Raw genomic sequence first — 26013 nt, forward strand, 5'->3', positions numbered from 1 at the left:
CAGTATTTTTAATACCTTTCACTCAAATCTCTGAAAAATACTTTGGAAAAATCTGATGACAACACTGCCATTCCTATTGTACAGACAAAGAAGTGAGTAAAAGGTTAATTGATCTTCCTAAAGCTACAGAGAAGTCACTAATGGGGTTGGAAATAGGCCCTGCGTTTTAATTTATCCCTCTGGGGACAATGACTTGGACATTTATTCTCTGATTTAAAAAAAAAAAAAAACTCCTTTCTTTCCTAGAAAACTCAAGTCTGATCAGGAAATAAATGTTAAAGAATGTTTAAAAAGAAACTAACTGAAACATACAGTAGAATATAAAATCAAAGCCTATCTCTTATAAATCAGCATACAGTGGCTCTTCGTTTTACCAAAAACAACAAAGCTCAGTACTTCAGTAAAATCTTCTATAAACATTTATTCTTTTAGCCACCAACAGTGAAAAAACAAAGGATCAGGCACAAGGCTGCTGGTTCTATATACCACCAAATTTCTAATTATTTCATTCTGTCCTTTCATTCTCAAAAAGCCTCAAGTTAAGATTTCTGGTGTGTTCTCCAAATGAAGTGGCCTAAAACTATAGACACAGGAGTGAAAGAAGATATTCATCATTAACTTTAAATCATGCCTCATTCCCATATCACCTTAACTGTAAAAGTCCCGTGAATTAATATTTCTTTTGAATCTCATAATTATCTTTCAAGTAGCAGAATTGTATTGCATTATTTTTTTGAATCTTAAGGGAATTAATTTGTCAATTTTTTTCTTTTTTTTTGAGACAGTCTCACTCTGTCACCCAGGCTGGAGTGCAATGGCACGATCTCAGCTCACCACAACCTCCACCTCCCAGGTTAAAGCGATTCTCCTGCTTCAGTCTTCTGAGTAGCTGGGATTACAGGCACACGCCACCACGCCGGGTTAATTTCTGTACTTTTAGTAGAGATGGGGTTTCACCATGTTGGCCAGGCTGGTCTCGAGCTTCTGACCTTGGGATCTACCCACCTTGGCCTCCCAAAGTGCTGAGATTACAGGCGTGAGCCACCGCATCTGACCTAATTTGTCAAATTTAAACATTTTAAATATGCCACAGTTTTTGTAACACAGTTTAGGCATTTCTTCATTTAAAAAACTAGGCTGGGCACCATGGCTCATGCCTGTAATCCTAGGACTTTGGGAGGCCAAAATGGGAGAATCACTTGAGCCCAGGGGTTAAGGCTGCAGTGAGCTGTGATTGTGCCACTACACTCCAGCCTGAGTGACAGTGGAAGACCCTGTCTATAAAAACAAAAATGGCCGGGCGCGGTGGCTCAAGCCTGTAATCCCAGCACTTTGGGAGGCTGAGACAGGTGGATCACGAGGTCAGGAGATCGAGATCATCCTGGCTAACACGGTGAAACCCCGTCTCTACTAAAAAATACAAAAAACTAGCCGGGCGAGGTGGCGGGCGCCTATAGTCCCAGCTACTTGGGAGGCTGAGGCAGGAGAATGGCGTAAACCCGGAGGCGGAGCTTGCAGTGAGCTGAGATCTGGCCACTGCACTCCAGCCTGGGCGATAGAGCGAGACACCACCTCAAAAATAATAATAATAATAATAATAATAAATTAGAAATTATAAATGAAAGGCCTTGGTATCTCTCTGCTTCTGGGAGGCTCAGAGACGTGATGTAGTAAGTCGTAACTGTACTAAGCTTTAACAGTACTCCCTGCAAGGCAGCTGTAGAGTGAGGGTAGGAGCCTGGCTCTGCAGGCAGGCTGCCTAAGGTTTTATCGTACATCTTTCACATAGTAGCTATGTGACCCTGGAAATTTTTGTGTCTCAGCTTTCTCATCTGTAAAACAGGAATAATAGTATTTATCTTGCAGGACTCTTACAGGGATTGAATTAAATAAGACCAGCAAAGTTTTTAAAACTATGCTTGGCCGGGCACGGTGGCTCACGCCTGTAATCCCAGCACTTTTGGGAGACCTAAGCAGGTAGATCACCTGAGGTTGAGAGTTCGAGACCAACCTGACCAAATGGAGAAACCCTGTCTCTACTAAAAATACAAAATTAGCCAGGCGTGGTGGTACATGCCTGTAATCCCAGCTACTTGGGAGGCTGAGGCAGAAGAATCACTTGAACCTGGGAGGCGGAGGTTGCAGTGAGCCAAGATCATGCCATTGCACTCCAGCCTAGGCAACAAGAGCGAAACTCCATCTCAAAAAATAATAATAATAAAAATAATAAAATAAAATAAATAAAACTATGCTTGATACATACAACCTGATGTCCAAAAGATCTCAGGTCTCTCCAAATCTGTCTTCTTATTTGTCAGATGAGAGTACTGGCCTTAGAGGATCTTGAAGGGAAGTGGGGGGGTGCTGGAGTACCCCTTCTGAGGGCTTGAGTAAGGCATCCTCTCTCTAAGCCTCAACTTCCTCATCTGTAGAGTGAGGGTCATAAGAGCATCTGCCTTACAGGGGATGATGAGGATGAAGTAAAACAATACACACAGGTAAGCATTTAGCACAGCACATGGCTCGTGGTGAAAGTCAGGTATTATTATTATTGCCATCCTCTGCATTACTTATGACAACATTGATCATTGTTTGCCTCCTGGATTTCTGAAAGGGTAGGATGCTAAAGAAAGCCCTGTTAGTTGCATCTGCAAATCTCTCAATAGTGCTGACCAAGCTCTAATGCAAAAGCAAGCAGATATGCAAAGCTAAAGTTGTAAATTCAGGTTCCAAAGGCATGCAAGATTAACAATCCCCATTACTCTACCAAGCTCTCAGCTAGTCCACTGATCAAATACATCACATTCGAGCAATGCAGAGGTGGCAAAGACCCTGCTGAAAGAACTTCTCCACTGGACTAACTCCGCTTCCAACATTAAAGCCACCTTGATGTATGTGTCTGCTCTTAAATGTCCCTTTAAACAACAAGGGAAGAAAAAAATCCTGAAGTTGTGGTAGGGTAGCTGGTGAATATAAAAGAAAGTCATACCACTCCAGGGATGGAGATGGCTGCTCCTCATCCTTTTATGTAACAGATGCATTCTGATAATGTAACTGGGGTGAATTTACTGGGAAGCTAGGGAAGCTTGGACTTCAGGTCTCTGCACTTTCATAGGCCTGCACCTAATTTGGTACTCTTGCATTGAAGACACTCCCCTAAATTATTAAAATTCAGACCCAGAAAACCTGGACCTACTCCTGACATAAACTAATTGAATTTAAATTCAAGGAGTTTACCATTTAAAAGACTTGTGGAGCCAATACTTAGGTTAAATGGAGCCTCTATCTGGATATGAAATAATTTCGTCTGTCTATAACTATGAGAAATGAAATAAAATGCTCTGAGTAGGATTTCAAAAGCATGAAGGTTAGATTACTACATGTATAGAAAAAAGACAGACCCCCTACCTACTATACCCACACACCAGTCAATAAATTCTTAAACCTACAAACAAAAATCCATAAAAATACCAGAAAACATAACAGAGTATGGATATAATAATGGTTGGTAAAGGCATTTTAAAGGTCACTCAAAACATACAAAGAAAAAGATTGACCAGTCTGATATGTAAAATAGACAAAAGGTTGGTAACCCGTAATACATGGAACGTCTACAAATCAATCAGAAAAAGATAAACAGGTTGAGTGCAGTGGCTCATGCCTGTAATCCCAGCACTTTCGGAGGCCAAGGCGGGTGGATCACCTGAGATCAGCAACTTCAGACCAGTCTGGCCAACATGGTGAAACCCCATCTGTACTAAAAATAAAAAAATTAGCTGGGCGTGGTTGTGCATGCCTATAGTCCCAGCTGAGGCAGAAGGATCACTTGAACCTGGGAAAGGAAGAAAGGAAGAAAGAAAAGGAAAGAAAGGGAGGGAAAGGAGGGAAGGAGGGAAGGAAGAAGGGAGGGAGGGAGGGAGGGAGGGAGGGAGGGAAGGAAGGAAGGAAGGAAGGAAGGAAGGAAGGAAGGAAGGAAGGCAGGCAGGCAAGAAGGAAGGCAGGCAGGCAGGCGAGAGAAAGAAAAAAAGAAAGAAAGAGAAAGAAAGAAAGAAGGAAAGAAGGAAAGAAGAAAAGAAACAAACAATACAATAGTAGGCAAGTCACAAACGGTTGATTCACAGAACAAAGAAATACAAATGGCCAGTAAGTTTATGAAAAGATGTTCAGTCCCAATAGCAATCAAGGAAGTGCAAATTTAAAAAAATATTTTTCTATAAATTAGCAAAAATTTTAAAGACTGATAGTATCTCCTGTTGGAAAGGATGTGGAAAAACAGGTATTCTCACACACTGTTATTGAAAGTTAAATCATGACATCACTTTTGGAGGGTGATCTGGCTGTATCTATTTAAATTTTTTATTGAGACAAAATTTATATACATAAATTTACCACATTAAGTATACAATTCAGTGTTTTTTAGTATATTCAGAATGTTGTGCAACCATCACCACTACCTAATTCCAGAACATTTCCATTACCCCAAAAAGAAATCCTGTACCCACTGGCCATCACTCCTAATTTCGTTTTTTAACCTTTGTAAGTTGTAATTTAATTTTTAATTTTTAATTTTTGTGGGTATATAGTAGGTATATATATATTTGCAGGGTATATGAGATGTTTTGATACAGGCGGGCAATGTGAAATAATCACATCATGGAGAATGGGTGTCCATCCCCTCAAGCATTTATCCTTTGTGTTACAAACAATCCAATTACATTCTAGCAGTTATTTTTAAGTGTACAATTATTATTGATTATAGCCACCCTGTTGTGCTATCAAATAGTAGGTCTTACTCATTTTTTCTTTTTTTTTTTTGGACCAGTGGCTCCTTTTTTATTTTCATTTTTCAGACAGAGTCTCACTCTGTCACCCTAGGCTGGAGCGCAGGGGTGCAATCTCAGCTCACTGCAACCTCTGCTTCCCGGGTTCAGCTGATTCTCGTGCCTCAGCCTCCCTAGTAGCTGGATTACAGGCATATGCCACCACACCTGGCTAATTTTTGTATATTTTTTAGTAGAGATGGAGTTTCGCCATGTTGGCCAAGCTGGTCTCAAGCTCCTGGCCTCAAGTGATCCACCCGCTTCAGCCTCCCAAACTTTGGGATTACAGGCATGAGCCACCGTGCCTGGCCAATACCAGTCACTCCTAATTTCATCCTTCTCCCCTCCTCTGGCAACCACTAAATCTACTTTCTGTCTCTATGGATTTGCCTGTTCTGGACATTTCATATGCAGGTAAGTGGAAGCATAAAGTATGTGGCCTTTTGTGTCTGGCTTTTTTTTTTTGTTTCACATTACTTACATTTTAAATTATCTTATTCTTTTTTTTTACATTACATGTGAGATGAAACATCTTTTTGTATTTATGACCATTCTTGTTTTCTCTTTTTTTTTTTTTTTTTTGAGACAGAGTCTCGCTTAGTCGCCCAGGCTGGAGTGCAATGGCGCGATCTCGGCTCACTGCAAGCTGCGCCTCCCGGGTTCACGCCATTCTCCTGCCTCAGCCTCCCGAGTAGCTGGGACTACAGGCGCCCGCCGCCTCGCCCGGCTAATTTTTTGCATTTTTAGTAGAGACGGGGTTTCACCGTGTTAGCCAGGATGGTCTCGATCTCCTGACCTCGTGATCCGCCCGCCTCGGCCTCCCAAAGTGCTGGGATTACAGGCGTGAGCCACCGCGCCCGGCCTTGTTTTCTCTTCTATAAAGTGCCTGTTCATGCCTTGTTCATAGCATTTGTCTTTTTCTTATCAATTTAAGATTTTTTTTATATTTGGGTTCACTTCTTTTGTCAACCTCTTATGTAATTATTCTTCTAGACACCTACCTTTTTACATTTTTTAACTTTATTTATTTATTTATTTATTTTTGAGGTGCAGTCTCACTTCATTGCCCAGGCTGGAGTGCAGTGGTGTGATCTTGGTTCTCTGCAACCTCTGCTTCCTGGATTCAAGCAATTCTTCTGCCTCAGTCTCCCAAGTAGCTGGGACTACAGGTGCCCACCACTGCACCCAGCTATCTTTTATATGTATGTATATATGTATGCATTTATTTTTGTAGGCACCTACCTTAAGGGGAAAAAGCATTTGCACATGTACATAAGGAATCACGTAAAAGGATCTTCATTTCAGCACTGTTTATATAATAGGGAAAAAGTAGAAAGAAACTCCCTCAGAAGGGGAACAGATAAACTAAGTATATTTATCAGTGGTTACCATACGGCAGTTAAAATCAATGAGCTACATCTATATACACAACATGGATACATCTCAAAGTAGATGGTGAGTGGGAGAAAAAATATCATTCTGTAAAAGGATATGGAAAAAAGGGATATGCAGAGTATAGCACCATCTAATCAACTTTTTATCTCCTGGATATTTTTATATCAGTCAGCCCCCATCCAACCAACCACCTGAAGTGTGAACCTAATATTCTCTCACCAGGGCAACTATCACAGCCTTCTAATGGGTCTCCCTGTTTCCAAAGTTGTCTCACTCCAATCTGTCCATCACACAGCCACTACAGGCTCTATCTAAAATATAAACCTTTCACTGCATCACCCACAGGATAAAGTTAAGACCTTTTATGATCTGATTTCCTGCATACCTCTCCAGACTCAACTCTTGCCACTCTCTACCTATACTTTACACATACTCAATTTTCTAACTCAATTGCACTTTGGTACTCTGTCCCTGATTTGCATTAAAGAGTACGAAGAAACTAAGCTTCCCCTCCCACAATTCTTTTCTCTCTTCTGATCACTAGGAGTCTGCATGCAGCAACACAAGATTCACACATTATATGCCATTCTCTCCCAAAGTCATTTTTAATAAGAACACATTTCCAACACCAAATGGTCAATATACAATCCAACAGGTGACTTAAACACTGCAAGATGGTTTAGTGTGTCATGTGATTGCACCAAAAAAACCCTGCCTACATTTTTTTTTTTTTTTGAGATGGAGTCTCACTCTGTTGCCTAGGCTGGAGGTCAATGGCGCAATCTCAGCTCACTGTAGTCTCCGCCTCCCAGGTTTAAGCAATTCTCCTGTCTCAGCCTCCCAAGTAGCTGGAACTACAAGTACACACCACCACACCTCACTAATTTTTGTATTTTTAGTAGAGATGAGTTTTCACCATATTGGTCAGGCTGATCTGGAACTCCTGACCTCGGGTGATCCATCCGCCTTGGCCTCCCAAAGTGCTGGGATTATAGGTGTGAGCCACTATGCCGGTCCCTGCCTACATTTTTTATTCAAGTATAACTCAAATATGGTTCTTGTTAACTGAACCATGTGATTAGTATTTGTATTTATACTTTGAGGGTAATTGTTTCTTTATGCTTTGGAATTAACTGTGTCTATATCATTCCAACAGCTGAAATACTGTAATGAATACATTTGTGCATAATTACATTCCATGTGTTAATGAGCTCAATTCGCTTTCCCTTCCACACTTCTAAAGTTCCTTTCTGTTTCAGAAGGTTGTGGAAGAAAACAAGCTGAATATAATGGAAGGAACCAGTATGACTTACTGAAAAACTCAGACAAATGTGATCATATAAATGAAACTAGCCTTTAGTGAAAGGCAGGGCTTGCTACCCAAAGACCTCCCTCACGCTAGACAGTGAGAGGCAAGTGCAATGTGCTAACTTAGGCAGCCTGGACACCAGGGTTCCCATCCCAGCTCCACTCATTCCATTTGGCCTGAAATCCTCTCCATCAAGAAGTGGGCTATAAATTTCATCAAAATAGGCTTAACATAAAAGTATTGTGAGTTTGGACAAATCACAAATTCCTTTCTGAGCCTTATATTCCTCATCTGCAAAACAGGCATAATACTCTCAAGCCTTGGCTTCCGGAAAGACTACACTGAGTGCCACACAAAATATTCATTTGTATTGCTTTGGTAAAACTAGAAAACACTATGGGCAAGTGAGATCTTATTAATATTATAATCAGATATCCTTTAACTATTAATCAGCAGTCCTAGAAACTGGAAGCATGTCATAGTAAGCCTTAGTTTCCCAAATGAAGACTTTAAGCCATAGATTACCTTTATTTGTAAGATCCTTAAAATTTACACCGGAAAAAATAGCTAGAACATCCTCCTCCATGTGAGCCACATATGTTGTCTGTGAATCACTTTCATCTCCAAATTAGTAGGATCCAAATTAGCAGGGCTTTCCTACAGTGAAATCTGTTTAAGCAAACATCTGCTGGTTCCCTGAAAAGTGATTTTTTTCTACAGGTGGCCTTTGAATTTGTGGCCCAAAAATCCATGGAAAGAAAATATAGCCTTTGAGATGGAAGCCCTTCAAAGAGAGGTGGTGTCCTTGAGAGCCCGGGTCTACTCTCACTGGGGAGAAAGTGTGTGAAAAGGAACTCAACTCCAGGCTAGGAAGTGCTCGGATTTAATCAAAGTGCCAATGACTGCTTCATCACTGTCGGGGTGATACTGATTGAAAGGACACATTTTTCCTCTTGCTAATATTCTTGATCAAAGCATAAAAGGAAGCATATGTTTTAGTTGAATGAGGGCCCATTTTCTGTTTTCTCAATTACTCATTTTTCAGGGAAGTAGAATATGGGAGGCACAAAATGCAATCCCAAAGCCATGAATTCCGCCCTTCTGCCCTTAGCTTTGCCCAAGATTGTCTGAATGACCTTGGGCAAATCACTGACGGCAGATACTTGCTTTAGTGCCTGCCTATGAGACAGTCAACTACTCCCATGCTCCCTCCCCACCCCGGGCCTGGTGAATACTCAGCAAACATTACATGAGCCACCAAATGATTAAATTGACTTTAGTGCTTCTGTTGGTCTGACCAGCACATATAGCCTTTTTCCCCCTACAAATGACAGTTACTTCCTGGCTTTCATCTGAAATTGCATTAATCTACCCCAAAAAGTGAGCTAAGAGTATTTTATTAATTTTTCTAACCGTATAGGGAAATGACTTCATGAACACCTATAATTAAAAAGAAAAATAAGTGAAAAGATTATGTTTTAAAATCACACAAGTAAGGCTAGGCGCGGTGACTCACACCTGTAATCCCAGCACTTTGGGAGGCCAAGGTAGAAGGATCACTTGAGCTCAGGAGTTTGAGACCAGCCTGGGCAACATAGTGAGACCTCATCTCTATAAAAATAAAAATAAAACATAAATAAAATAAAATCACACAAGTAATCAAGGAGTCCCAATTCTGGGGACAACATCTTGTGCTCTGGTGAAAGGCAGGGAGCAGGGAAACCAAGAGAAGGTGATATATGACTGAAGTGAAAAATCTGAGGGACATGAAACACCCTGGCTGACTCTCTCATTGGTCTTGTTAAAAAAAAAAAAAAAAAAAAAATGTCTAGGCCGGGCGCGGTGGCTCACGCCTATAATCCCAGCACTTTGGGAGGCCGAGGTGGGCAGATCATGAGGTCAGGAGATCGAGACCATCCTGGCTAACACGGTGAAACCCCGTCTCTATGAAAAATACAAAAAATGAGCTGGGTGTGGTGGTGGGCACCTGTAGTCCCAGCTTCTTGGGAGGCTGAGGCAGGGGAATGGTGGGAACCCAGGAGGCGGAGCTTGCAGTGAGCTGAGATTGCGCCACTGCACTCCAGCCAGGGTGACAGAGTGAGACTCCGTCTGGGGGGGGGAGGGGGAAAAAAAAGGTCTACAGTGGTTTAATGGAAGTCAACGATTTTCAGCTAACCAGACAGCTCAATTGGGCCTGGTAGGCCACAGCACCTGCAGTGCTCAGCCACATGAACAGCTAGCATGTCAATCAGGGGCAGATGAAGCAGGGCATTCTCTTGAGGGTGTAGTGTAGTGTCACACAGGGCAGCCGGTTCACAAATGAGTTCGGAGTGAGGACCTGGGCCTTTCTGACTTAAAGGCCATATTTGGCTAAAACTGGAGACCACAAATTCATTTTTCCTGGCTAATAGAAAGGTTGTACCACATGGTTGAGTTTATGGTAAAAAGAAAAAAGGTTTGTCCAGTAAATGTCATAAACCACATGTACATAATGAGATTACACAGAAAATTCATCTTGCTGAATGAATTCACTTAGAATGAATTCTAATTCATTAGAATGATACTTATAATTTGTGCACATCACACACACACACGATCATACAAACACTGGAACAGCGACAGTGGTTCTCCCAAGTCCACAAGTCCCATAACATCTCACTTTCTGGGGCAAGTCTCTCTGAAGTACAGAAAACCCAAAGAAAGACAAGATAGGAGTGATCCCATAACCCAAATTAACCCCCAGGAAGAATACATTTTCCTTCTTTGAGCCTACCTTGGCCTGGACGGCGTAAGAAGCCAGGAGCACAGAAGCCTCGGGAGGGCAGTAGATCTTTTCATCTAAAATCTGCTTCTTTACCTGAAAGGAGCAACAAGGGGGACATGATACTGTGTGCGTGGAAGTGAGGTGTATAGGCTGATCACAACAGATGGCTGCACGGCATTCTAATGAGGGCTGCCAGAGCAGCCTGTTAATAATTTTCTGACAAAGGGTACAATATTTTTTTACTGATGCAGACAGGTGGAGAGTTCAGTCACAGAAGTTACTGGTATGACGGCTACGCATAAAAACCCCCTTACCTCTTCTCTTCATGATCAATGCTGAAGAGTAAAAATGGTCTCTGTAGTTACAATAGAGGCTGTGTGACAGAGCACCATGAACCCAAGAAGTGTCAAGAGCAGCTCTGGGGGTGACTGCAGCCTCAGTCCCTTTGAATACACACGGTCCCAGAGGAAATGGATCTACTTTTAAGTATTAACACAAGACAAAAGTCACCAAGGCCACTGAGTTATGACTGCAGAAAAAAACCATCACTCTCAACATGCTGCTCTAAGGGAAAAGGAAGCAATAAAATTTGATCGATTCAACTTTTAAGTACACGTGAGGTCCAGGAAATATAATTCTTAAGCCATAATGTTGAATTAACATATTTCATTGCACTTGATTTTCTTAGAATGGTGCAACTTGGCATGTTCCAGACACAGAAGCAAGACAACGGCATGACGTGGTAGGGGGGACATTGAAATAAACACAACAGGAAAGCCAGCTCTCCTCTCACAGATATCAACAGTCACCGGATTCATAAAAGCAGTAAATTTTGCCTTGCTCAGTCATAAAAATGCCTTAATATTTCAGTATAGGGAAAATCAAGCCAAAGTCACACAAGAGACAGGCAGTGCTTCCAAGTGCTTACAAGAAAGCCATTTCTACAACATTAGGACATTCTGGGACCTAGGAGATGGTTATGTGCTTTCGTTAAACACAAAAATTCTTCTCAGGTTTTAAAAGCGATTTTACATTCTTAAGAGAGAAAATGAAACCTGAGATGTTTCTGAAGCAGTGAAACTTTCTAATCCCTTGGTTTCATTTCCAAAGAGAGGGGGAAAAAAGCAACACTATAGAAAAACTGAAAGAGTGTCCCTTTTTTTTTTTTTTTTTGAGAAGGAGTTTCGCCCTTGTTGCCCAGGCTGGAGTGCAATGGTACGATCTCAGCTCACTGCAACCTCCACCTCCTGAGTTCAAGCGATTCTCCTGCCTCAATCTCCCGAGCAGCTGGGATTACAGGCGTGTGCCACCGTGCCCGGCTAATTTTGTATTTTTAGTAAGGACGGGGTTTCTCCAAGTTGGTCAGGGTGGTCTCAAACTCCTGACCTCAGATATCTGCCCGCCTTGGCTTCCCAAAGTGTTGGGATTACAGGCGTGAGCCACCACGCCCAGCCTAAGAATGTCCCTTTGATTTGAAAACATCTGAAATAAATTTGTCACCTCTTTTGCGTGCGCACGCGCACACACACACACACCCCCAGACCTTTTTAAAAAAGAATTTAGGGGGTCTTATTATATTTAACTTAATATTTGCTAAACACAATATACTGAGGCTGAAATTAATTACAGGAGGGCTATGTGACAGACTACCCATCTATCTCTGGGAAATCACGTAATTAACGCCCCTACTGCCATCTTTTACATTACTGAAACCTTTGAGCACACAAATAGCCCCCGTGCCAATCACTGAAACTGGCCATGAAACTGGGGGGCCACTCTGACCTGCAGTAAGAACATAAGTGAAACTGATAAGGTTTTCATCCTCAGACCAGTTCCCCTCCCTGTGCCTCTGAATGGTCAACTTGTAATTATGAATTTCCTAATTTCTTCAATTCGGTTGGACAATTACTTATGAAATGCCTACTGTGCACTTAATGAGCCTTGCCTTTAAGGGGCTTACAATCTAATGAGGAAGTAAGGAAGAAACAGGACAATTAAGGACACAGCATAGCATGAAGCATGATGTCTGAAGTACCACATATGGGGGACAAACTGAGTGTCACTAGAACTCTGAAGTTTTCTCTTTTTTTTTTTAGACAGAGTCTCACTCTGTCACCCAGGCTGGAGTGAAGTGGCTCGATTTTGGTTCACTGCAACCTATGCCTCCTGGGTTCAAGTGATTCTCCTGCCTCAGCCTCCTGAATAGCTGGGATTACAGGCATGGGCCATCACGCCTGGCTAATTTTTGTATTTTTAGTAGAGATGGGGTTTCACTATGTTGGTCAGGCTGGTCTCGAACTCCTGACCTCGTGATCCGCCCACCTCAGCTTCCCAAAGTGCTGGGATTACAGGCATGAGCCACCATGCCCGGCTGAAGTTCTCTCTTAATGAGAGCGGATTTTAAACTTTCGGAAGAACTACTGCTTTATACGACTCTCTCTTTAGCCTTCCTTTGAAACGATTGAGTACTTTTAAGTTAGCTAGAAGAAAACAGGATCCATTTTCAAGGAGATTTTAAGTTAGGTAGCTACTTGTATCCATTCTTCACCATCACACCTTCACAATTTCATCTGACACCAATTTTCATCACTCAAGTATAGTTCTGTTCTGAAGACTTTTTTCCATTACAGAACCAAAGGAGCTGACTTTCCAGAGGTAGAATATTTTTGCAATACAAAGGTGTTTGTGGTCAACTCTGAGGCCAACTCTGCAACCATTCCTGGGCAAGTTCTCTCAGAACTGGGGGGTAGCCTGGACTGATGTACCTGCAAGAAGAATAAATGTTGTGTGATCTCCTGAACCAGCTCCTCTTCGGCATTCTCAGGATAAAATTTGGCCAGGAAGTGAAAGGTGACTGGTTCTTCCTTTGAAACATCATGATCCAGTACCTGCAGAATTGCAGAGCAAAAGACAAACACACTATATTGGCACTTCTTCCTCCTGTGCTACCCTCAAAGAAGCTTTTGCAAGGTGTGCATTAAATTCTTTTCTCACTAAATTTATCACATTTCCTGAAAGTTGTGATTCTACAGTTTGAAGCATTCACAAAGTCATAAAGAGGTAATATTCACTTCCCATGGTGTTTCTGAAACAAATTAATCAATAGCCCCAAGAAGTGAGCAGAGCTAGGATTAAGGCATAAATGTTCTCAGGGCCATAGAATAGTTAAAAACTAGAAATTTATCACTCAGTAGTCTTGGGCACTGTCCTTTATAGTAGGTGGAAGGTTTTTTAATTATCTGAAGTAGTGGAATCTTCCTTTATTCTTTTTTCTTGCTGCCTACTGCCAATATTTAGGTCCAGGTTAGAATACGGCTTAGAGGGCCGGGCCGATAGCTCACACCTATAATCCCAGCACTCTGGGAGGCCGAAGCGGGTGGATCACTTAAGGTCAGGAGTTCAAGACCAGCCTGGCCAATACGGTGAAACCCCGCCTCTACTAAAAATACAAAAGAATTAGCCAGGTGTGGTGGTGGAAGCCTGTAATTCCAGCTACTCAGGAGGCTGAGGCAGGAGAATCTCTTGAACCCGGAAGGTGGAGGTTGCAGTGAGCCGAGATTGCGCCATTGCACTCTAGCCTGGGCAACAAGAGCAAAACTCTGTCTTAAAAAAAAAAAAGAATACAGCTTAGAGATGATGAACTAGATCATTATGAAATCATCTAAACATTAACTGAGCAACAGAAGCAAAATGTGTCCATCATGGCAACCCTTTGTTTCAAGGAACCTCCAGAGATGCCCCACAAAATACTTGAAGCACAGTCTGTAAACCGCTGCCTTTAATCTTCTAACAATTCCATTCACCCCTGTAAAGCTTGAACCGTCTGCTCTCCAGAGTGAATTTCAAGACACAAACATGCCATGTGACAGGCTACAAGGCTCCATTAACATGTGTCGTAATGGGCCGGGCGCGGTGGCTCAAGCCTGTAATCCCAGCACTTTGGGAGGCCGAGACGGGCGGATCACGAGGTCAGGAGATCGAGACCATCCTGGCTAACACAATGAAACCCCGTCTCTACTAAAAATACAAAAAATTAGCCGGGCGAGGTGGCGGGCGCCTGTAGTCCCAGCTACTCGGGAGGCTGAGGCAGGAGAATGGCGTAAACCCGGGAGGCGGAGTTTGCAGTGAGCCGAGATAGTGCCACTGCACTCCAGCCTGGGCAACAGAGCGAGACTCCGTCTCAAAAAAAAAAAAAAAAAAAAACAAAAACAAAAAACAAAAAACATGTGTCGTAATGTATTTCCCTTGAGCAGCAAGTTCCATGGCTCCTGGTGCCCCCAATCTAATATCCATTTGGCCTACACTCAGCTATGATTAAAATTCACTTTGCTAAGAATCATGAAAAATATACAAAAAGTTTTGCTGTCTTTGACACATAACTCTCCATGCTCCTGCCCAAATTCTAGATGGCAATGCCAAGGAGATTCAAAATCTGGTCTATGATACCCTCACTGACAATGGCCCCCAGTGGCACTTAGATGCTCATGATTATTGGGAATTACCATTGAACTTACAACCAGCAGGGATTCTAACGTGATGATTTAGATTACTGTGTACATATGTGAACACAATTTGAACACTTAAGCTTTGAGTCAAACTGGTAAAAAAAAAAAAAAAAAAAATAGAAAGCCTTCATTATTTATCATGTTCAGGTAGGCAACTGAGGGGGCATCATTTGGAGTAAGAATTAGACATTGACTTACTTTGAAGTTCAGGTGTCTTTTAGGAGTTACTGACAAAAGCATACAGGGCTACTCCCTACCTGCTTTTCATGGCTAGGTAGGCAGGTCAGTAAGCAAGTGTATCTCTGTGTGAATATATGAACCCATGCAGAGGGCAGTTCCCTTAGGCAATATTCATTTCCAAGCCACATTAAAATTGCCAGGAGCCCAGCTTGCTTTGCCATGCTTCAGAAGCCCCAGAGAATCCTGAGGACAAAACGGACATTCTTTCACCCTGGGGACCAGGCACTCTCTATTCCTTAGATAATATTAATGATTAATTCATGTCAGACTATGGTGTTTCTCAAAAAGACTTTTAAAAATTTCCTAAAGAACACAAGCCCCAATACTCTCCAAAAGACACAAATTGGTTATTTTTAAGTATAAGAAGATAACAGTAATTTTTATTCATAAAGTTTTTATTCATAAACTGAAAGGCATAAAGCCAGAAGCTATCAGGCTGGTAACAATGGGTAAAAAAGCCAGGGCCAGCAGCAGTCTAATCCTGGTAACTTCTGCTTGCCCAGGAGAGCCTGCGAGGAGTAGGAAACCAGTAGCATCTCCAGGTCCTGCTTTCTGCATGACTTAATTCAGGAATGTGCCCCCTTCTCCATTACACAGTTACAGCGCCCCAGTGATGAGCCAGGCGCCTGCTCAGGGAAAAACTGGAAGGCACAAGTCAGCCCCACCAGTTTCATCGAGATCTAGCCCAACCTTCTTGTCCATTTTGAGCCAGGCCACTGTGTCCTTGATTGTGTACTGCAGTCCAAAGAACCAGGTTTCTCGGAGCCCCAGAGTCCGGCACACCAAATCAAAGAGGTCCTTCCCTTTCCACTTCATCTGCAATAACAAACCAATGGGGAAGGACACTGTGAGCAAAAATCATAATCCACTTGCACAAAAACCTTTTCTCTACACTCTCCCACTCTCAGATTCCAAAACGTGGGGATGATACTAAGACAGCTGATGAGGACTGAATTCCTAAATAATTTTAAAGCTTCCTTCACAAACCCATGAGTGGGAAAATACCAATTAGAGCTTAATGGCTTAATCACTGCAAAGCATACACAATACATCCCTTGGACAGTTCCTTACGGATTTTAACATCCCCAAAGCTGCTAATTGAGGAAAGCTGGTAAATAAGCATCCTCATTTAGGAGAGTCTAGCCTCTTGAGTTAACTTGAAGAGATGGCTAGCTTCTAGGGACATTCATTGCCTTGAAATTTTGTTGATTTTTTTTTTAAATCATTATTTTGCCCTTGATAAAAGGCTAATATTCCTTTAAATAAGACTGGTTTTACTACAAGTTTTTTTTTTTTTTTAATATAAAGAAATTACAATCAAAGTCGTAAATCATTGAGAAAAAGAACCATGAGAGACCAGATAGTCCAATCACAGGTCTCTCCTATCAAGGATGCCTAACTGAGGCCAAAGGGGAAGCTACTCACCCAGTCACCCAGAGCAATTTCAAACTCCTGGTATCTAAATCCAGGTGGTGAACAGATACCAATATACTGTAGTGTGTTTATCCTATAGCCTCACTTTCAAAAGAACCTGAAGCAATGGCTACTAAACTCTTCTCAGCTATTCCATCTGCTATGTGGAAAAGCAAGTTCAATGTCTTAAGGGAAGAGAATGGCCGGCAGCTTAGTAAATGTTGCCACCTAGTGGTTTTCAAGTTAAACCACCCAGGATGTTCCCACACAACCCCTTAGTTGCTGCTTGCCCCCTCCTTGCCCCAACCACCACTAAATATCAGATGGACATTCAAATACAAACTCGAGTGCGTTAGGATCATATGAGATGCATCACAGAAATGGTGGTCATGAAAGAGTAATCTTTCAACAGACATGGGAAAAAGGAGACCACTCAACTGCGGACGCATCCATCCCTTCCTGTCCTCATTAGAAATCTCCACTCAAAGTCTTGGTACACTGAAGATGTCTAATGAAAAGGAATGAAAAAAATTCTTAGGCAGCCAGGCGGTGGTTCACGCCTGTAATCCCAGCACTTTGGGAGGCTGAGGTGGGCGGATCATGAGGTCAGGAGATCGAGACAATCCTGGCCAACATGGTGAAACCCTGTCTCTAGTAAAATACAAAAAATTAGTAGGCGTGGTAGCACACGCCTGTAGTCCCAGCTACTTGGGAGGCTGAAGCAGCGGAATCGCTCGAACCCGGGAGGCAGAGATGGCAGTGAGCCGAGACTGCGCCAACTGCACTCCAGTCTGGCGACAAAGCAAGACTCCATCTCAAAAGAAAAAAAAATTATTAGGGTATAGAGACTTGCTATAAAACCAAGAAGTGAAAAATAAATTAGACCTCTAATACCTGATTGGTTTTTGCTAAAACCTGATTCTACAGGGAAGTTTTCAAGTAGGCTTTTTATTTTTAACACATATGAATGAACAGTGGGTTCTCTACAAGGTACTCAACAGGAAATCCCATTCCTTCTCCTGTGTTTGCAGTCAAAGTCAAGCAAAGCAGCAACCTAGATGGAAGAATATCAGGACCGCAGCAGACAAGTAGTTGAGATGCATACTGGTTTTTATCTTTTAGCAGCGCCATTTCTCCTACCCTTCAGCTTCTGCCCTGTCTCCTCCCTGACTATAGTGGGGCCACTGCAACACTATAAAAATTGAGATCTTTAGGGATTATTTTGAGAAGAATAAAAGAAAATGATGAGTTTTATTTTTAACAGATGATCTCCCTCCTTTTTAAGGCTGAGTAATGGGCACATCCATTTCCCAGTCTGACAATAGGACAAAGGGCTTTTTAATTCACCAAAAGTTTTAATTTCTATAGGCAGATTTCACTGAAGCAATGTTATTTTGGAAAACTAGAAGCTTCAGGATGCTGATTATCCTCTTGTCTCTATTTTAAGGCAGCTCTAGTATATAAATTATAAATGACTACCTTACTACAAGATAATGTAACATTAAAGAACAGGCATTAACTTGGAAAAGTTAAACACCCCAGGGTTGAGAAGATCAAGGTAACGATTCCCAATCTGCCGTAACTCATGTTCATGGCGGGGCCGGGCTTTGGCAAGATGGGGCTGTCTGCAAGGGGGGTGTGCAGTGCATAGACACAAAAGCTGCCACGGGAATGATGAGTGAATTTCCTGACTTGGGAGTTTAAATTCTCCAGCATAAAATTGTGTTAATGCGGTTTTCCTGTATTCTCTTCTACCTGGTTTTTAAAATGCAAAACTGTCTTTGTTGAATGCAAAAAGACAATGTACTTGTCCCCCTTGGCACTTGCAACACAGTGAGGAGAAGTGCATCAACTCTGACACCAATTCAGAATGCCCTACTTAGATTTTTAACTTTGACACAAAGGATCGTAGACTGTCAAGAGTTGGAAATGAGCATGAGCAATTACCTAAGGCAGACTCATCCCGTTTTTGTGCAAATAAGGAAACTGAGTCACAGGATTCTTTGCCAGCTGACAAAGCACACACTGGCCTTTTTCATGGTGATCTAACATAGGCAAACCACAGACCCTAGAGTGCCTCTTTTCTTGTTCTGTGGGGTCCCTTTGTTCTTGCTGTCCAGCACTCCCCAGACACCTTTTCCAGTAAGTAACTAGTGTTTGAAACAAAATCCATTCTCAGAAGAGTCAAATATTGCTCATTTACAGCTCAATGTGAATTAAGCCTCTGTTACCACCCACTTAGTCTTTCAACAAGGATTATAGAGCACACTCTACATGCCAACCAATGTTAGACACTGATGCTACAAAATGGTGGAAGCAGTGTTTTCCAGGAGAAATAGGCAAGACCTAGGTCAGAGAAGGCTTTAAAGAGCAAATGAGAGTTAGATGCAGGAGAGAAGGAAGTAAGTCTTTTTTAAAAGTCATGCTTTCTACAGGAAACTGCTAGTCATCTGGTAGAACTGAAACAGACAGGAGGTACATGGCGGGAATGGGGCTCCATGTGGGACCAGGTGGCTCGACTTCAGCCAAAAGCCACGAAGTCTTTGAAGGCCTTTGGGCAGAGGAGTCATAGGCTCCAATCTGCATCCTGGATGGGCTCTGACAACAGGTTGGTGTATGCGTTGAAGGAAAGGTGCCCTGGATCAAGAAGGCCAGAAAGTAGGCCAATCCCTGACATAAGGAAGGCAGTAGAAGGGAGAGAAGGCTGCCTGAGAAATGGAAAAGAGGCAGAGTCACAGAACAGGTGCCTGAACAGGACCAGAGGAGACAGAATTAAGAGGGACACCTGTGTGTCTGGCTTGAGTACCAGGTGGTTCCACTAAAGGAGAGATGGAATCAAGGAGAAGCAGCAAATCTGGCAGGGATAGACAAGCAATTAAGTTTTAGACAAGATGAGTGAAGGTGCCTGAGGAAACCAAGTAAAGACAGCCAAACATATTTGATTTAAAGCCCTAATTCCACTTATAAAATAAAATGTTGTCTTTAAGCAATTAAGAAGTGTTCCTGTTTGGTTACATCTAACTTCAACATGTTGTTACCTACATCAGGTTCCACTTTTCAACAAGCCCTTCCCCAAATGCATGAGGTTTGCTCAGTCTTCCTAATTTGGGTTTCTACTTCCTTAAAAAACAAGCACCATTGCAGGCGGATCACGAGGTCAGGAGATCGAGACTATCGTGGCTAACACGGTGAAACCCCGTCTCTACTAAAAATACAAAAAACTAGCCTGGTGTGGTGGCGGGCACCTGTAGTCCCAGCTACTCGGGAGGCTGAGGCAGGAGAATGGTGTGAACCCAGAAGGCAGAGCTTGCAGTGAGCCGAGATCATGCCACTGCATTCCAGCCTGGGCGACAGACTGAGACTCTGTCTCAAAAAAAAAAATAAAAAACAAGCACCATTGGTCACAGTTGCTCTGGGTGGTTCTCAGGTCACCCTGGGGAAAGAGGTCTTGGGGTGTGGACGGGGCGTCCAGGTGTCGGCCAACTTGCCAGAATATGACCAAGCTCATGTTCAGTGTCATCACTCGTTCACTACACCATGCTGATGCTGTGAAGTGACTCACTGTCCTCTGAACATCTCCTGAGACTGTAGGTGCCTCAGCACAAGGGCAGTATTAGTCCTCTTTCTGCTCCCCACAGTGCCCAGGCAACTGTGTACATACAAGACATGGCAAACAATGGCTGTCCACAGGATGGACTTGACTACTTCAAAAACTCAAAATTCAAAGACTTAAAGCCAGTTAACTCCCGCTCACCCACTTCTTCCACAAATAGTGAACACACACATTGTGTCCAAGCACTGCCCAAGGTGCAGGGGACAAATAGAGAATAAGAAACAAGTCTCTACTCTCAACGGACTAGGATATGAACTGGCTGGGAACAGATAATCACCCCCTTCACTGCACACATAAAACCCCAGGAGTGGGCTTTCAGCACTACAACACTTGTGAGTGCCACCACAGGGACACTCAGGGGCTGTGGGAACCTCCTATCCTAGACGGGTAGGGAAATGACATCTAAACTGGTTCCTGGTAGAAAAGAGGAACCAAGTGAAGACTAGGCTTGGGGAAGGAGGAGCAAGCAGGTAAGTATGTTCCAGGCAGAGGGAATAGCATATGCACAGGTCTAGAGGCAAAAAAAGAGGTCAGTCGTCCTTACAGGAAATGAGAGTAGGATAGTTCAGTCTGGCTGGAGGATAATGCTGTGTTTCCAAAAGGACCAAAACTACCATCTAAAATCAAGAACAAAAAATAATAATAAAATAAAATAAAAATACATAACATCAATTCTTTGTCAGCTAAATCTACCTCTCTCATCTGAACCAAAAAACAGAGAATGTCTGGTGACCATTTTCTCCATTCTCCCAAGTATGGAACACACTAGTACCATTCTAGAAATAAGAAAGAAGTTAAATTGTTACCTAAGATGGATGCCTCAGGACATGAGGGCTTAATCATTCCAGGAACTAGTCTAAAAGGAATATAGATAAGTGATGGTTATCTACCACTGGTATGAATCTCTGCACTGTCACTGTGTGACCTTGGGCAAGTGACTGAACTTCCTTGTGCTTTGCAATGGGGATAATAAACAGAACCCATCTTAGCAGATTGATCAAAGGATTAAGTGCACTGATACATTTAAAAACCCTAAGACAGTGCTTGGCCCATAGCAAATAAATACTCAGTAAGGGGTAGTTATTGTTCATTGTAACTCTGCCTCCTCTCCTTAGATTCTCAAGTGGCACTGTTTAAAGCCTCCCAGCCCAGCTTCACACCTAGGATGATGGATGACAGATCATAAAGGGCACCATCAATTCTCACTGAGCTAACCATACTATCACTCATTTGACAAACCTTTATTGAGCATCCACTACGTCCCGGTCATTGTGCTCAAAACAGGAGATAAATGATGAATTGAGGACAAGACACTGTCCCTGTTCATGTCTGACAGGGAAGACAGGTAAATGGATCACAAAAAATGCAACCTGGTAAGTGCTAACAGAACAGGGTGCTGTGGCAACACAACTCAGGCATGGGTGTCCGGGAGTAAGGTCTTTCCTGAGGAGATGCTGTCTGAGCTGTGTCTTGAAAGCCAGGGGGTAGCTGAGCTGTGATGAAGGGGCTGCCAATAGGGAGGTCACGCCAGCCGGAGGGAACAGCAGGTCTGCCACTTGGGTCCAAGCTGTTGCAAAGTGAAGGAATGTTCTTTGCACTTTTATAGTATCAGACAAACAGCATAATTATCCTATCTGCAGTACTGAATGTTCAATGCAGTACTGAATATGCAGCTTCAGCCCAGTGCGTGTGACAGCTCTGACTCTCCACGCTGATTAGGAACCAGGTTGTTCAGTCACCGATTCGAAGCAGTGATGCATCCTGTAACAATACCTGCGGGGCTCCAAGAACCTAGGACTAGCCGGATGAGTTTCATGTTTATTTTCTGGTTAAAAAATGTCCTTTTTGGATACCTGATGGCACGTAAGGCTTTCAGGTCCTGCACTCATGCCACTTGAGGGCCTTTTTGTTAGGGTTTATCATTTTTCCTCAACAGGTTGCCAAAAGAACAGCTCCTGGTTCTGATTAAATGTTTATTTAACCCCATCGCTTTCCACCCAGCCAAAGTGTTCAAACTACTCTGGATCCACCACAGTTCCCTGCCTCATCTCAGCCTAGAAGAAGAGGGAGGCTAAAAGGCAGATGCTCATTTTGCAGAAGGAAAGAGAGAAGTGGAAAGGTGACTTGCGGTAAGAAGAAAGGCAGAAAGCACAAATGTGGACTCCAATGCCTGGAAGCTCCCTTCCACAGACCTCCTCCTCAAGGTGCCCTTCAGGCAGAGGCTAACGGGAGGAGTCTGGAAGTCCGATGCTTCTCACCTTTGTGGCTGTGCTCACCCATTACTTTAACAGGCTGCAGTGCTATTTCATAGATATATACTTGTGCCTGTATCATAGATAGATGTGTATGAACTTTATAAACAGGACTAAGTGCTGTCAGCTTGCTATTTTTTTGTGGGAGCTGAATTTATGAGCTTTACCCAGAGTGAAGTGCTCGTAATTTATCAACCTAGAATGTTTTAAGTAAATAGCACTAAGCACTTATGTTCCACAGCAGGAACACAACTGGAATGCAGTACTCTTCTGTTATAGGAAGCAACCAGCACCAATAACCTGCAGGACTGATTGAGGTCTATTTACCAGGGAAGCATTAGGAATAACATCTACTGAACAGCCATCTTGCAACTGGCCAGGTTGAGACTCAACCCTAAAACTGCCATTTGTTTTTTGCTTTGACAGCTGCATTTCTCCCTCTGCTTTCTTTGAGACATACAGCCATCAACAATCGAATCCTGGTACCTGCTGATACAACAGTGCGGGGTGAGTAAGAAACCAGACCCATGGGACAGGAAAAGGCCACAGTTTGAAAAGGACAACTTTCTTGAAGAAAGTGAACTGAATTTGGCTACTATATATGAAATGCCTAAGTATTAGAACCTATGGAGAAATGTCGACTTTAAAGAGAAGACTAAAATATGGAAAAAGCTAAAAGAGAAGCAATATTCCATTTCATAGAGGTCTGGTGGGCTAAATTATCAGCCACACAAAGAATGCTGTTTGACTGGCTGTCTCCTCTGCAGAAAATGAAAGAGAACCGACGAACTCAGCATTCACTTAACAGTTTCTTCTAATTAGCCCACAAGCTGCCCTAGCATTTACCATAAAAATTGTCAAAAGGGGCCCGGCGCGGTGGCTCAAGCCTGTAATCCCAGCACTTTGGGAGGCCGAGACGGGCGGATCACGAGGTCAGGAGATCGAGATCATCCTGGCTAACACGGTGAAACCCCGTCTCTACTAAAAATACAAGAAAATTAGCCGGGCGAGGTGGCGGGCGCCTGTAGTCCTAGCTACTCGGGAGGCTGAGGCAGGAGAATGGCGTGAACCCGGGGGGGCGGAGCTTGCAGTGAGCCGAGATCGGGCCACTGCACTCCAGCCTGGGGCACAGAGCAAGACGCCGTCTCAAAAAAAAAAAAAAAAAAAAAAAAAAATTGTCAAAAGGTTAGCTCCCATACAGATAGAGCAACAAAAGGAACGGCACCTCCCCAGGCTCAGGACATGTGCCACATGTCTGCCATTATTTCAGAAACAGAAAACAAAGGATGATGTGATTTCCCCTCTCAATGTTTATCCATAACTGACTTCTGCAGCCATAGGTGGCCTAAGAGAACAGGTTTATAGGAGACTTGAGAATTTAAGATGCTAATGTACCAGATCCAAACCTGAATACAACTTTTGTCCGTTTTGAAAAATAGATGCCGGCCGGGCGCGGTGGCTCAATCCTGTAATCCCAGCACTTTGGGAGGCCAAGACGGGCGGATCACGAGGTCAGGAGTTCGAGACCATCCTGGCTAACACGGTGAAACCCCGTCTCTACTAAAAAATACAAAAAACTAGCCGGGCGAGGTGGCGGGCGCCTGTAGTCCCGGCTACTCGGGAGGCTGAGGCAGGAGAATGGCGTAAAAACCTGGGAGGCAGAGCTTGCAGTGAGCTGAGATCTGGCCACTGCACTCCAGCCTGGGCGACACAGCGAGACTCCGTCTCAAAAAAAAAAAAAAAAAAAAGAAAAAAAAAAAGAAAAATAGATGCCAGGCCGGGCACGGTGGCTCACACCTGTAATCCCAGCACTTTGGAAGGCCAAAGTGGGCGGATCACAAGGTCAGGAGATGGAGACCACGTTGAAACCCCATCTCTACTAAAAATACAAAAAATGAGCCAGGCGTTGTGGCGGGTGCCTGTAGTCCCAGCTAGTCGGGAGGCTGAGGCAGGAGAATGGCGTCAACCCGGGAGGCGGACCTTGCAGTGAGCTGAGATTGCACCACTGCACTCCAGCCTGGGGGACACAGCAAGACTCTATCTCAAAAAAAAAAAAAAAAAAAAAATAGATGCCAAATACCTCAATTTACAAGAAAAACACAATGGTAAGTTATAAAAGTAATTTTGCTGTGCAGTAAGTGAATAATAAATTCCATTAAAATCTATTCTGATTAAGCGAAGAAGATACAAAACTGCAGTAACGTACATCTAACACTGATACTCTCAATTCAGGGTATGGTATCACCACACAACAAAAGCTGTTCTTGTGTCTCATGATTAAACCGCAAAACCACCATGCCATTTCCTTTCATAATTAAAGGATATACCACACCTCAACCATTATTCTCAACATGAGGGAAAAAGAGATCCTCCAAATAGAAATAGATCATAGGTCAACACCTGTGAAAAGAAGTGCAGGGAAAAAAAATAGATCATAGCAAAAAGAGAGAGAGAGGAAAAGAGGGAGACTTTTGTCCTCTGCTCTACCAATCTTGAACCCTACATCCTTCATTTAAATCTGGGCAAGATCTCACATACGTGGAGGCTGGGCGCAGTGGCTCACACCTGTAATCCGAGCACTTTGGGAGGCCAAGGAAGGTGGATCACCTGAGGTCAGGAGTTCAAGACCAGCCTGGCCAACATGGTGAAACCCCATCTCTACTAAAAATATAAAAATTAGCTGGGCATGGTGGCGCACACTTGTAGTCCCAGCTACTTGGGAAGCTGAGGCAGGAGAAGTTGCTTGAACCTGGGAGGCAAAGGTTGCAGTGAGCCGAGATCACGCCACTGCACTCCAGCTGGGGTGACAGACAAGACTATCTCAAAAAAAAAAAAAAAAAAAGATATCACAAACTTGAAACCTCCTCTTTGCAAAAATCCCAACTCTAATCTCTTGCCCTGTCAGTTTCTGCCATAATCAACTACAGCAAGTAATTTTCTTCTCCCAGTTCTCCAATCATCTCTGTTATTATGCCAAATCTATTTAAATTATTACCTTCAACTCTTCATCAATTGCTTCCTCCCTCCTTCAATCAATTACTCTACCTTATTACAACCCAGCCTATGTCCTCCCACGTCAGCAAACTTATGTGCTTCCACTTATTTGTAACCAGACCTTTCTAAGATCCATCCCTTTGTCTCCCTGCCGTCCACACCCCCCAATACCACATACATGAATCACTACGGGCTTTACATGTATTGAAAAATGAGGTACTTGTCTTTTCCCAAGTTTTCTGTCTTTCCTCCAATTCTGCAGATCACAAACTCCTTGAAGGGAAGGGTATACACATACACACACACACACACACACACACACACAGATTAAGTCTCCCAGAACCCTGGCAAGTGCTGCATAATCTGTGGATACTCCATAAATGCTTGATGCTTGTGGTTGGCTGATGATGTTGATGATAATCATGATAACTAGATGAGCCTTCTGAGCAGAACAGTCTTCTAAGTATTGACTGCAATGAAGCAAGAATTTATGACATTCGTTATTAAAAATGTAACTGCATAATTAGGCCTTAAGGTATATATTTTACCCCTTTGATGACACATACTGATTTCCTCTCTCTAAAAATACTTCGGCAAGGAAATCTAAATCTCAAAGAACCAAAGAAGAAAATTTTCCACAGAACAAAGGAGACTAGTAAGATACAAATCACAGCACCTTGGGAAGCCACAAAATGGAGCTTTTAAACT

At 42.9% G+C, this 26013-nt stretch overlaps 1 protein-coding gene across 31 annotated transcripts in view; it reads right to left on the reverse strand.

Moving 5' to 3' along the window:
• Nucleotides 1–26013, reverse strand: part of NF2 (NF2, moesin-ezrin-radixin like (MERLIN) tumor suppressor) — a 100798-nt gene that overhangs the window by 45445 nt on the left and 29340 nt on the right. For 16 of the 31 annotated variants that reach the window (XR_013398726.1, XR_013398723.1, XR_013398725.1 and 13 more), the window contains 3 exon segments: nt 15724–15849; nt 13054–13176; nt 10298–10381 (listed from right to left, as the gene is read on the reverse strand). Coding sequence is in view for 23 of the 31 variants with exons in the window: in XM_077948794.1 (XP_077804920.1) it covers nt 10298–10381; nt 13054–13176; nt 15724–15849 (333 nt within the window). In the remaining 8 variants the exon portion in view is untranslated. 31 annotated transcript variants of the gene reach the window in all.

Source organism: Macaca mulatta, chromosome 10 (assembly GCF_049350105.2).
Source record: "Macaca mulatta isolate MMU2019108-1 chromosome 10, T2T-MMU8v2.0, whole genome shotgun sequence".
NCBI lineage: Eukaryota > Metazoa > Chordata > Mammalia > Primates > Cercopithecidae > Macaca > Macaca mulatta.